Source organism: Gekko japonicus, unplaced genomic scaffold (genome assembly GCF_001447785.1).
Source record: "Gekko japonicus isolate JY-2015 unplaced genomic scaffold, Gekko_japonicus_V1.1 scaffold1351, whole genome shotgun sequence".
Classification (NCBI taxonomy): domain Eukaryota; kingdom Metazoa; phylum Chordata; class Lepidosauria; order Squamata; family Gekkonidae; genus Gekko; species Gekko japonicus.
The window spans coordinates 232,046-244,777 of NW_015173169.1; the positions used below are offsets into that span (position 1 = coordinate 232,046).

The window sequence follows — 12,732 nt, forward strand, 5'->3', positions numbered from 1 at the left end:
TATATATATATTCAGGACTAGTGCTCATGCACCCAAAGCTCATTAACATGTAGCATTTCTAAATATCCGGCAAGAGTATTATTTATTTATTTTAATTTCTATCCCACCTTTCCTGCATGTGGGCTCAGAGCAGTTTACAACATATAAAACTCATGACAATAAAACCAACTCTAACACTATAAAATCACTAACCCTCAAAACAAAAATTCCCACTCACATTAGAGATCTTATTGAAGTGGAAGTGCAAGGAAAAGAGAATAACTGCTTGTGCTAATTCAAACTTCCTGTATCCTCAGTTTGTGTGTGTGTGTGTGTGTGTGTGCGTGTGTATGTATGGTAGTACTCACTGGTATGGAGTACTGAAACCATTGGTGGGGGCTCCTGAGGAGAAAATGGTGGAAATTGGTACACCATTATAGATGAGTACCAGCACCTCTTTTTAAAGCACTGTGTACTGTCACCTGTATTTCAGCTTGCAAGACCTTGTGTAACCAATTTCTGGGCACTATAATGTACAGTGATGGAAGCAGTAGGTGTTGCTCAAAATCTTGAGCAAGCAGAATTGCACTAAGTCTATGTTTGCATTTGCAAATTGTTGTGTGCACAAGAATGACAATGCTAATAAATGTGAAAGCCATAGCACTGTGGTGCTGATTTTGCCTATTATACTGACAGTGCCCTTACATGCACCTATTCCAAGCCATGTCTGTCTGCTTTGTTCTGCCCTTCCTTTTTCTTTTTCTGAGAGAGACAAAAGGTTTAATGAAAAGGGAATGCATATTTTTGGTCATCACTAATATCCAACCTGTTAGGATAATCAGTTTTGTTATTTTAAAGTCTTCTTAAGACTTCATATGTCATGGAATTAAAAGCAATATACTTATTACTTTGTTATAATTGTCTATGAAATGAATGAAAAGCCCATCACTCTAATCTCTCCCCCCTCCATTTTTTTAAAAAAGCCAACAATACAAGACTGTGGTTCATGTCCTGACCTGGATAGTCCAGGCAAGCCCGATCTTGTCAGATCTCGGAAGCTAAACAGAGTCGACTCTGGAAAGTATTTGGATGGGAGACCTCCTTGGAATACCAGCAGTTGGGAGGCAGGGGCAGGCTTTATTCAGCCACCTCTCTGAATATCCTCCAGGCCCCCAGTAGGGGTCAGTCACCAGAGGTCACCATGACTTCCAGGTGCGTGTGTGCACTCATGCACACACAGACACAAACTCACATATGAAAAATCCAAAAAAAATACCCCCCCAAAAAAGACTGTGGTTCATGCAGTCATAGAAAATAAATAAATAAACCCAGATATAGTCAATCAGTAATTGTGATCCCAATGATCCCAGACTGGAAGCTTATCATGAAAATCCTCAACCTAGAATAGAAAACTGGGATGACATGCCAATGACTTACAGGCCTGGAGAACAGCACTCCCTTTTTATTCACTTGGGTATTCCTAGTATAAATGTTAACCCTAGCTCCAAACCAACTAACCTGTGTGAGGTGAAGCTCTTCCTGATTATAAGGCAGGTATATAGTGCCGTAATCAAGGTTGTTGATGCACTATCCTTTCCGTTTGTAGGATGTAGCAAATTTCCCAGTCAGCCTGTTTGGAATTTGAACAATGCAACCAGCTTTCAAACAGGATTGTTCAGATGCTGATTCCCAGTTTATCAGGAGGTCATCTGGGAGTAGGAGGTTTCTGGGCAGGCATATGGGAGAGCCACAGTGCCAGCTGCAGTGCCACATAACTTCTGATAAAAAAAGGAAGTGACATAAGGAGCTTTAGAAATAAGGCAATCTTATGTCACTTCCAGCCATATACTGGAAATTACATAGCACTACGTGTGATGCTGCATGGATTCATTTTTAATTAGTAAATTAATGTTTTTTTTCTTTATATCAGCTAATATTACCTTCCTGAAAAATAATTTAGCTTCTTTGAAATCCCTCATACATTGTATTCAGCACTCATGTTTGCCATGAATTTTAGGTGAAATATGATGGAAGCTCAGAGGCATGTGAGTCACCATCCCAACTATCCAAGAAGAATAAAACCCCAAGAGTTTCTCAGTTTAAATGAAATTCAGTGGCAACAAATGATATATACATGACACTCAGCAGTCCTCAGATGATTGTAATTTAAGGACAATACTTACCAAAAACTTGAAGAAATGTCTGATTCATCACCTTTCCAGCTTTATTTTTTGCTTCACAGTTATAAGGACCGGCATCAGTGTTTTTGATATCTCTGATGGTTATTTCTCTGCTGCTTCCTCTCAATGTATATTTGTCATTTTCTTCAATACGTTTTCCTTTTCTAAAGAATAAAACAGATTTATAAACAGAATAAAAAATATTTTAGAACCTGAAAGTTCTTATTCCTGACCTGGACTTTTCCATTTTTCAATATTACTTCTACACTAACTACTTTTATAGCTAGTGCCAGGCCTCATTTCAGGCCGGAGCGGGCCGGAGCAATACTCCGGCAGTAAACAGGCCCGGCCTGCCCCCCTCCCAGGTCACCCACCATCAGAATTATCCACCTGAACCATGAAGAAAGAAGACTGAGGTGAAATGCCTTCCCGCGGGGGGTACCACACTTCTCTGCAGCGCACCCTGAAAGGAAAGTGGGTGGCTACAGCTTGCAGCACCGGCACACCAGGAAGAGGGCGAGAGCTTCAGTGGACTTGCCTTTGTGGAGCTGGGCTTAGAAGTGGTTGCACCAAAAGCGCAGGAGCGTTGTTGGTCAATTGTAGGAATGGGTGAGGGATTACAAGTGGAAAGGCATTGTAAGACACCTGATTTGTACAATTGTTGCCACTTCTGCCTAAGCGAGGCACTTCACTCACAAAAGTGCAAGGAAGAAGGAGAACGCCTGCGAGGAGCAGGCAGCCAGAAAGTTGCAGGCGGAGCCAAATCGGCGGGCCAGTCCTTCTTGCTCTGCTTGGAGCCCTCCCCCGGCTGGAGGAGGCAGGCAGGTGTAGGAATGTGTGTGCGTGTGTGTGTGGGTGCCTATGAAGACACACACAGGGGGACTCAGAAGAACAGCTCATCTAGTACTCTTAAGAGTTTGAGTGTCTGTGGGTGTGTGACACAAACTCAGAGCTGGAGAGCTGGATTCGGTGGGTGAGTGTAGGCAGATATATTTGCTCCGGAGACATCTAGCGCGGGTGAGGGAAGTTGGCTGTTGGGTGAACAGGAGCTAATGTGTGGGTGCGAAAGAGAGAGGTGAACTGTTGAGCGTGAGAGGAGAGCACGTGCCAGATCAGTTACTGGGGCAGGAGAGATAAACTAAGCCTCTATCTGTGTGAAAGATCTTTCTAGCGACCGAAAGGAGACTGTAGGGTCCATATAATGCTGAGAGCAGAGGCTGCCAATGGACCTGTTGATTATTATTTAATATAGAGTCAGGCTCAAAGCTGCCCTGCGGGACCTTTCACAGTTCCGCAGGGCTGTGAAAACAGCTTTTTAGGCAGGTGTTCCGTTAGGAGTGGTGTATTACCAGCAGCGCCCTGTGTGAACTCTGACCCAGCATGACCTAGGGTGGTGGCACCGCTGAATGAGTCCTTAAACTGCACTTTTACAAATGATAAAATACAGTAAATCATTTAAAACACAGACAAATCGATTTAAAACATAACTTCGATGGCAATAGAAATAAATGATTTACTGTATTTTATCATTTGTAAAATGTATATTATTCATCAGTTTTGTGGAAGCCGCCCTGAGCCTGCCTGGTGGGGAGGGTGGGGTAAAAGTTAAAGTAATAAATAAATAAATAACCTTCCATCAGCACTCTCTGGAAGTATGAAGCTTCCTTTGATTTTGTGAAGGACCCACAAAATCTCTAACTTCCACTTCCTGAAATAACCCTTTAATCATCATTATAGAGCCACAAAAGCAGGTCTCTATTTATTTTTTAAAATGTGCTCTGTTGAAATCACACCAAAAAAATTCCATGTAAAACTGAGATTTCATGCTCTATCACTAAAAATTGGATATGGGACACCTCTTGGGTGTAGAGACCTTTCTGAATTTCTTGGAAATTAAATGGAAGATGGCAGAGTTAAAACAGTTCAAATACTGGAGACAGAGGATTTTTTTGGTCAGCATATTGTTTAAATGGGAAAATACGGATGAGTTTAAAGTCTCTGCAAAGTGAAAAAAAATATTTGATTTGGGAAATCTCAAGTTTGAACAATATGATTCGAATATTTTCATTTTTCATTGCTATCATCGCATTGTTGAATTATCTGTAGTTGGTCTTTGTTGTTCTAGTATGATGTTATATTTGTTATGTTATTTTATGATATAAATAATTTTTTAAAAAAATATATAACACAGACCTCAATGAGTAGTATATGGGAGCCTTTTTACTGAGAATGTAAGAACTTAGCTTAAGTAACCAAAAAATGGCACCACAAAACGAAGGTGTGGCAAACAGATAGTGGTGAGGAGGCAGAGATGAACTTTTATGCCATCTTTCATAGGTGGGCAATTAACTGCCTCAGCCAATTAGTGCTTTGTGCCTAATTTGATTTCAAAGGGGCTGAGGCAATGGTTCCCCTGTCCCAATGGCCATGTTGTCAGTAATTCTCAAAACAGTCCTGTAAAGTAGCTTAATATTGTCCTGTTCCCCATTGCTGAGGCCAAATGCCCCTAAGCTTGTCAAAGGACACATACTCAATTCATTGCAAGCCAAAACCCATCTTCTGGGTGTGGAACAGCAGTCACTGGGGGCGTGCATAACTCATGCAGGCCCAGCTGCTTGCTACTGCTCAACAGCTGCTGCCCCATGAAGTGTTGTGTAGTGGTTAGTGTTCCAGTCAAGAATTTGGGAGACCCAGGTTTGAATCTGAGTTGGGAAATACCTGGAGATTTTGAGGGTGGATCCTGAGCAGTGGGTGTTGCCTTCTGACACACTTCCAGTGATGTCAGGGGGTGTGGCATATGCAAATAAGTTATGCTAATGAGTTATTCTAATGAGCTCCTGAACCTCTTTTTCTACAAAATGACCCCTGGCTAGTGCCAACAAAGTAGTGCCAAGTAGCTAGTACCAAATAGTTCATTCAAAGTATGCAATTTTTATTACATTGTTGCAGGGCAGCTCTTTTCTCATAGGCTGCATTGTATAATCAGGATAATTCAGTAAGTTAGTTTATTTGATTAGTCGTTTTTTCAACACACTTGTTTTAAGTTATTATGCATCCTGACCTGTTCACTGCATGTGCAGATCCAGTGATGAGAGATTGAATATAGTTTCCGTGGCAAAAAAAAGAGAACAAGGTGGGGAAAGTTCAAACTGTTCTGATTTGATGTAGCGGGTACCAGTTGGAAGAATTACCTCATGTGGTTTGACGATTTTAGCCAGTGTAACACACTCATATTGGGATAACGTACCCTATTGTCCATGTATGAGCTTTTTAAATAGTGTTGATGTTTTACTTGTTGTTTTTTATTGCATAAATGTGTGTACGTGTGCTTAAGACTACTGGTCATGTAAGCCGAAATATATATATATATATATATATATATATAGTTTCTTTTTAATATTGAACTGTTACTACAACAATACTCCTTCCATCCATTACTCATGATTGACACAATTTGCATCAAAGGTGTACTCTCAACAAGGAAACATTTTAAAATCAGGTTATATTTTTCCCTATACTCTTTTCAACATACTAGCTGACATGCAACACAAAATGAAATTCTGCACAAACTGATCCAGGAGAAATAGAAACCTTATATGGTATTAATGATTACCTAATTTAATTGTCTATACAGTATAGATTGTTTAATCTACATGGAACGTCCCCTCTTTTGAATATTTTTGACAAGCAAACAGTACATTTGAAATGACCTGTTTCTCTCTTAAATAAGCTATGCCTTTCTCAGCTGAACAAAACCAAAGTTTATACTCCAAAAGATGCAGACTATGCAGTCTGTACAAATGGGAGAGGGGGGGAATCTTCCTGAGACTATAGAAGGTTTTGCTTACATGTGGTTGCAAGGATATGAACACTCACAGTAGAGATTACTGATAATTCTTTGACATATGAATAATTAAAGAGTGTGCAATGAAAGAGAACAATAAAATACTGTATTTTATGTTTTTAAGAAACAAACTTCCTCAAAATATATAATTCAGAAAGGCTATAAGCTTTATTTTTATATCACCAGTCATTTCCATTGAAGACCCCATTTCAGCCAGTTTTATGAAAACAACTACAGTGTTCAATGGAGAAGCTTGCTTCTGCTCAGTAAATGCAATCTGAATGCAAGGATAGACAGTAAAGGGAGAGGGGAGACATCATCCAACAACCCAAGAATGTGAGTGTGACCCTACACATCTCTGTAAGGGAGTCTGTAATTTGGATTGTGCCAGGGGAACCAAATTTTCTACTACAAAAAATCATGCAAAATGATTCCTTCTAAGACACAGCACTGGAATGTATTTAATTTGTGAAATCAAGCTATTGATAGATGAACTATGCTATACTCCAAATGATATTTAAATATGAAGAATATTTGGTAAAATAGGTTCCCCAAGATCAACCTTGGTGTTCTTTCAATAACTAATCAGGATATTGTGCAACATAATAAGGATCCAGATTTTATTTCTAGTACACAAAAATGTAGAAGGTAATATTTTGGGACTGAGTATACTGCACAGGACAATCAGTACTACTTGTACTAAAGCTGCCAACCAATGAGTGAGGCCTGGAGAGCTCCTGCAATTACAAATATTCTCCAGATTACATGGATTAGTTCCTCTGGAGAAAACAGCTGTTTTGGCACCACATCCCTGCTGAGGTCTGTCCCCTCCCGAGCCCCACCCTCCCCAGGCTCCACCTGAAAATCTTCAGGAATTTTCCAGCCTAGACCTGGCAACCCTAACTTGTACTTAGTTGTTCAACTTTCGATCAAATAATATTTATAATCCTTATGTACTTCAGAAATAATTTGTGAGGTTTATGTTTTTTGTTTTTAAAATTTGCTGTTAGCTGAGAGCAGCATGTGAGAGGTGAAGATCTCATAGAAATAAAATCTAATAATTGGCTGCACTGGTTACAGTCTTTGTGGCAAAATTACCAACAAATTTATTCCATGTCCCCTGTGGGAATATAACTGAACTTGGACTCCTATTCTAATTAGTACTTAGGAGGTCTGATCAAGGTCAGAGACATTCAAGAAACATGGTAAAGGAAACAACCAGGCTAAGAAATGGCCTCAGTTGGGAGGGGTGCAGATATTTGTAGTTTTACACTTGCAGTGGTAGAAACAATTTAAAATATTAGATTTCTGGAAAACTGGGGGAAATGTGCCTAGTCTATCAAAAAGAATTAATCAAAATATTCCCTTGAAAATAAATGCAATTGATGACTTCAAAAACTGTTTGATGTAAACTAAAAAAAATGCCTGTGGCTATTTGAGTCACTATGTAATGCATAAAAATACAATCAGGTTTTGTGTGCTTCATGAAGCATATGACAATCGGGGGATATGAGAAGCAAGAGGAAACCATGGAGGTTGTAGAGAAATGCAAAAAGAAAACCATACTAAGTGCAATCCTATGAACCAACACCCTAGTGTGCATGCCTTGGTTTTAAAGTTCTAGACTGGAGTAACTCTGCACAGGATTATGCCACTAAGCACTTATGTTCTGAAATATACACTGAAGTTTGCACAATATAGATACATGTTTATATCGTCATAGCTATATTGTCAGAGAAGGAGAAGAGGATAAAGAAGAAGAAGAAGAGATTGGATTTATACCCCGCCCTTCACTTGGAGTCTCAGAGCGGCTTACAAACTCCTTTCCCTTCCCCTCCCCACAACAGACACCCTGTGAGGTGGGTGGGGCTGAGAGAGCTCTGACCCAAACTGCTCTTTTTCAAGGACAGCTGTGCCAGAGCTTGTGACTGACCCAAGGTCACATCAGCAGGTGCAAGTGGAGGAGTGGGGAATCAAACCCGGTTCTCCCAGATTAGAGTCCGCACACTTAACCACTACACCAAACTGGTGAATACTCTCAGAGAAGGGGAGGGCAGAAATAGAGGGGGAAAGATTGTCAGAAAAGTGAAGGGGGAGAAGGAGAGGGAGAGAAAGAGGGGGTGGAACATATTTTGAGAAGGGGAGAGAAGGAAGGAAGTAAAGGGGGGGAGAGAAGGGATGCATTTTCCCTGAAAGTTTTTTGCAGGTCCCCACTTGTATTCTGTAATATTTAAATCTCTTGGACGTTACATTTCACTGCTACAGAGATTTGAACTTACCTATACCAGCTGATTTCAGGTTCAGGTGAGCCACTGGCACTACAAAATAAAGTAACTCTTTCTCCTCGATCTGCTGTGGCATTGAATGACTTCTGGAGCAATGTAATAGTTGGAGGAACTGGGCAAAAATGTGAAATATAGATATATATGAACTTTGATAATTAAAACAAATTTCTTACATGGTCTAAAATATTACATCTTTAGTAATATCAGTTGCAAACACAGTATCACAATGTCATGTCACAATGCCGAGGTAGACGGAAGTTTTAACTGAAGTAATATTCTTTTCCTTTAAATCTTTTCTGATGAAACTTCCTGGAAATAGAGACTTTAAGGGAGCACCTATCTCGCTGTTGGATATAACACATCAGGAAAGGGGAGTTTTTATTTCTGTATATTTACCTCTCCCTTATAGGGGAGACCCAACTGACAGGTTAACTGGGGTGGGGGGCACACAAATTTATCTAGCTCCACCAAGTTCTGATTCCAGCAAAGGCAACAGAGATAAGATGGCTTCTGCCTTCAAAGTTGACTCAACTTTTGTTATTTTCTCATTTTTCTTTCTTTACCAATATGTAAAAAATGCATTTATGACTCTCTTTTTTTTAAAAAAAAAAGCAACAACATTTCACTGGACTACAGCTCCAACACATGAGATAAGCAGACTGCTAGCAGTGCCTTATTGCAGCGGTAAGAGGAGACAACTTGAAAAGTTATGGCTTTTGGATGTAACATGTCAGGAAAGGGGAGAATTTATTTCTGTTTATGGTTTTTAAATCACAGATATTTAACACAAGATGTATGTGAACTGTGTAAAGACTAATGGAAGAACTGCCTTTGCAAAGCAGAGTGGAAATATTCATTTAACCAGATGAAATATATCAAGTATATCAAACCTGTTTTCACTTTCTTTCCTGGATTTATTTATTGCACCTATATCCCATCCTATCCCACAGTGGGCTCAGGGCAGCTCACAACATTAATAGAATACATAATTTTATGTATAATATATACAAAATATATAATTAAAAACCAGTTAAATAAAACAGGATAGCAGCTAAAAAACATACATTATTCCAGAGCAGTCCAATATGCCTCCTGTTAGATGTTAGCAGGATATTAGGCAGCTATAGGCTCAACCAAAGGCCTGGTGGAACAGCTCTGTTTTGCAGGTTCTGCAGAACTGTAACAGGCCCCACAGACCCTGATCTCAGTTGGGAGAGTGTTCCACCAGGTCGAGGCCTTGGCAGAAAAGGCCACAGCCTGCTTGAGGCTAAGCAGACATCTTTTGGGCCAGGGATTACCCATAAATGTTGGTCTGTGGAGCGCAAGGCTCTCCAGAGCATATATGGGGAGATAGGGTCCCAAAGGTATGCTGGTCCCAGACCATGAAGGGCTTTATAGGTCAGTACCAAACCTTGAAGTAGATCTGGTACTCAACTGGTAGCCAGTGCAGATGGCATAGCACCAGCTGAATGCATGCTTGCACAGACGTCGCCGTCAGCAAGCACGCCATCACATTCTGCACTAGCTGGAGTTTCTGGGTCAGGTTCAAGGGCAGCCTGGCATAGAACGTGTTACAGCCTGGCATAGACCGAATCCAGCCTGGAAGTGACTGTTGCATGGATAGCTGTAGCTAAGTCCTGGGGGGAGAGATAGGGAACAAGTTGCCTGACCTGCCGCAGATGATAAAAGGCAGATCTGGCAACAGTGGCAACCTCATTATTTTCCCCAGTTTCATTAATTATAAATCTTAATATATGACAAAGAAACAATTATGTTGGTGACATATAGTATAACACTTAAAATAATCTTTACTACAAAGAGCATGAATAGAAGATAATCTACTTTTTAAATTTCCATCACTATTATTTAGAATATTCATTTTATGTTACAAATACTTTTTATATTCGGATTTAAGAAAGCATTTCTCCTTACTATATCAAATATATACTCTAGTTATTTCAACAATATACAATGTGACAGTTGTATACTCCTATATTTAGATAGAAAATAATATATGGAAATAGTATATGGAATGTCTGTATATATTTTTTTAAAAAAGAGAAGAGTGAAAAGAAGAACGACAACTGGAACATGTCAAAAAGATAAAAGGAAAGTAGAAGAAACAGATGACCAAGGAATCAAGGAACTGGTGGAAAAGCTATCATGAACACTGGTGCATCAAATGCAACAATTTGAGAACCCAGAAGAACATTCAGAATATCCACAGAAACATTTAAGAATCTGGAGAAAGAACCTAGAAGAACATTCAGAGTATTTCAAGAAACATTCAAGAATTTGAGGAAAGAACTCAGAAAAACATCCAAGAAGCAAGTCAAGATTTATTGGCTGGACTATCAGAAATTAATGTAAAATTACAAGGGCAATTACAAGAAATCATAAGAATTAAAGAAAAGCAAAAATATAATGCTAAATATCTAAAAAGACAAGACGGATTGAGAAAGGAATTGAAATCTTGGAAATCCAACGCAGAACAAGTAATCTGTGTTTTTGAAGCATACAAGAAAACTTTGGGAGGCTAAATTTAGAAGAGAAATTTCATGAGCTGCATCAAAATTATTTAAAGATACAAGGAGATTTCCCTTATACTGACCAGATATTTAGAGTGAATTCAAGATTTCATTCCCCCACAAGCTGCCTTGAGATGCAATATTGAAGAAGCAAAAAGAATCTTCATTTAAAGTAGCAGAAAAAGAAGTGCTGATTTTTCAGGATCTACCAACAAGTGTATTAAGGAAAAGGAAAGACTTTGACTTTCTGAGACAGATTTTACAAGAAAAATAAAGTACCACTGGAAAATACCATTTGCAATAGGGGTATACTTACCAAAAGGAAATATAGTAATTGTGACAGAAGAACAAGCCAAGCAATTGGCTGAAGAAGTGATGGATTTACATAGAGGAACTGAAGGAAAATCTCCAAGCAACTCAAAAGTTTGAAGACCAAGAGCTCAGAAGAAGGAACAGCCATGCATCAACAATGGGACAAAATGGATACATTAAAAATAGTATCGGTAAACATTAATGGACTGAACTCTCCCTTGAAACATGCAAAAGCTTCTAAGCTTAAAAAGCAAAACACGGGTATTTTATGCCTATGAGAATCTCACGTAAAGAAACATGAGCATATTATAAATAATTCTAAAAATTAAGTATATCTTGCCTCTGCTTAAAACAAAAAGTGCAGAGTAGCCATTTATGTAAGTAATCCACAATTAGATTAATTAATCATCATATGGCAATATGTATAGCATAGCCAGGAGAGCTGAAGATTGTCCAGAAGCCTTATTCTATCCCTTCAGTGTATTGCACAACTAGGTGATGAGCTAGACTTATTTTTTTTGGGGGGGGGGGCATAAAAATATGCAAAAGGACAAAGCACAAGGCCCAGATGGGCTGACAACAATGTATTACAAACATTTTGAAGATGTTTTAATTATAGTTTAATATAATTTAATAATAATTACAAAAACTTATGAATGAGATAAAAGAAGGAAAGACTATACTTCCGACGAGGTAAGAGGCATATATAACATTAATATATAAAGAAGGCAGTAATTCATAGGTGCAATGATCAAATATAAGGAAAATAATACTGAGTAAAGTCTTTTAAAATATTTTCTTTGGTTCTAATTTCTGCTTAAGGTGACAGCCGTATGAGCAGTACTAGATAGATACTAAATTTAATACACACTGATCAAACAGGCTTTGTACCAAAGAGGTATATGAAAGATAATATACAATTCAATTACTTGAAAGATTCCCCCCCCGGGGATGTATGTATGTTTGTGTGTTGAATGTGTGTATGAAAATTTATTAAAATATTGTTTAAAAATATAATATACGATTCATAATAGATGCAATTGAAATTGTGAACATGAAAAGAAAGAAACCAGCATTTTTATTTCTGGATGCAGAGAAAGCTTTTGATAATTTTACCATGGCCTTTTCTACTGAGTATATTTCAAGATATGGGCTGTGGTGCTGAATCCTGGACCTGGATGCAAGGTATATACTCAAACCAATAAGTAAAGTTTTTAATAAATAGAAAATTAACAGAAGCAATTTCAATTGAAAAAGGACCAGGCCAGGGATGTCCCTTGTTACCCCTACTATTTATCCTAATGAGAGACATTAGCTGAAAAGATCGGACAAGACACAGAGATCCAAGAAATAGAAGTGGATGATGTAGAATTAAAATTAAAAGCTATGCAGATTATGTGGTTCTAACACTCTTGGATCCTCAAAAAATCATTACAGTTTGTAATGGAACATATTGAAGAATTTGTATCCTTTTTAGGATACAAAATCAACAGGAAGAAGACAAAAATGATAATGATTTTTTAACTCAACAACATGAAGATATTATAAAGAGTATAGAATGTACAATAGCCACAGATCCCATTAAATGCCTGGGAATAAATGTG

General features: G+C 38.5%; 1 protein-coding gene across 1 annotated transcript in view; it reads right to left on the reverse strand.

Moving 5' to 3' along the window:
• The window catches only part of NCAM2 (neural cell adhesion molecule 2), a 454,404-nt gene that overhangs the window by 197,861 nt on the left and 243,811 nt on the right, over positions 1–12,732 (reverse strand). Inside the window, 2 exon segments of the mRNA XM_015422532.1 lie at positions 2,163–2,323; positions 8,283–8,400. Of these exon segments, the coding sequence (XP_015278018.1) occupies positions 2,163–2,323; positions 8,283–8,400 (279 nt within the window).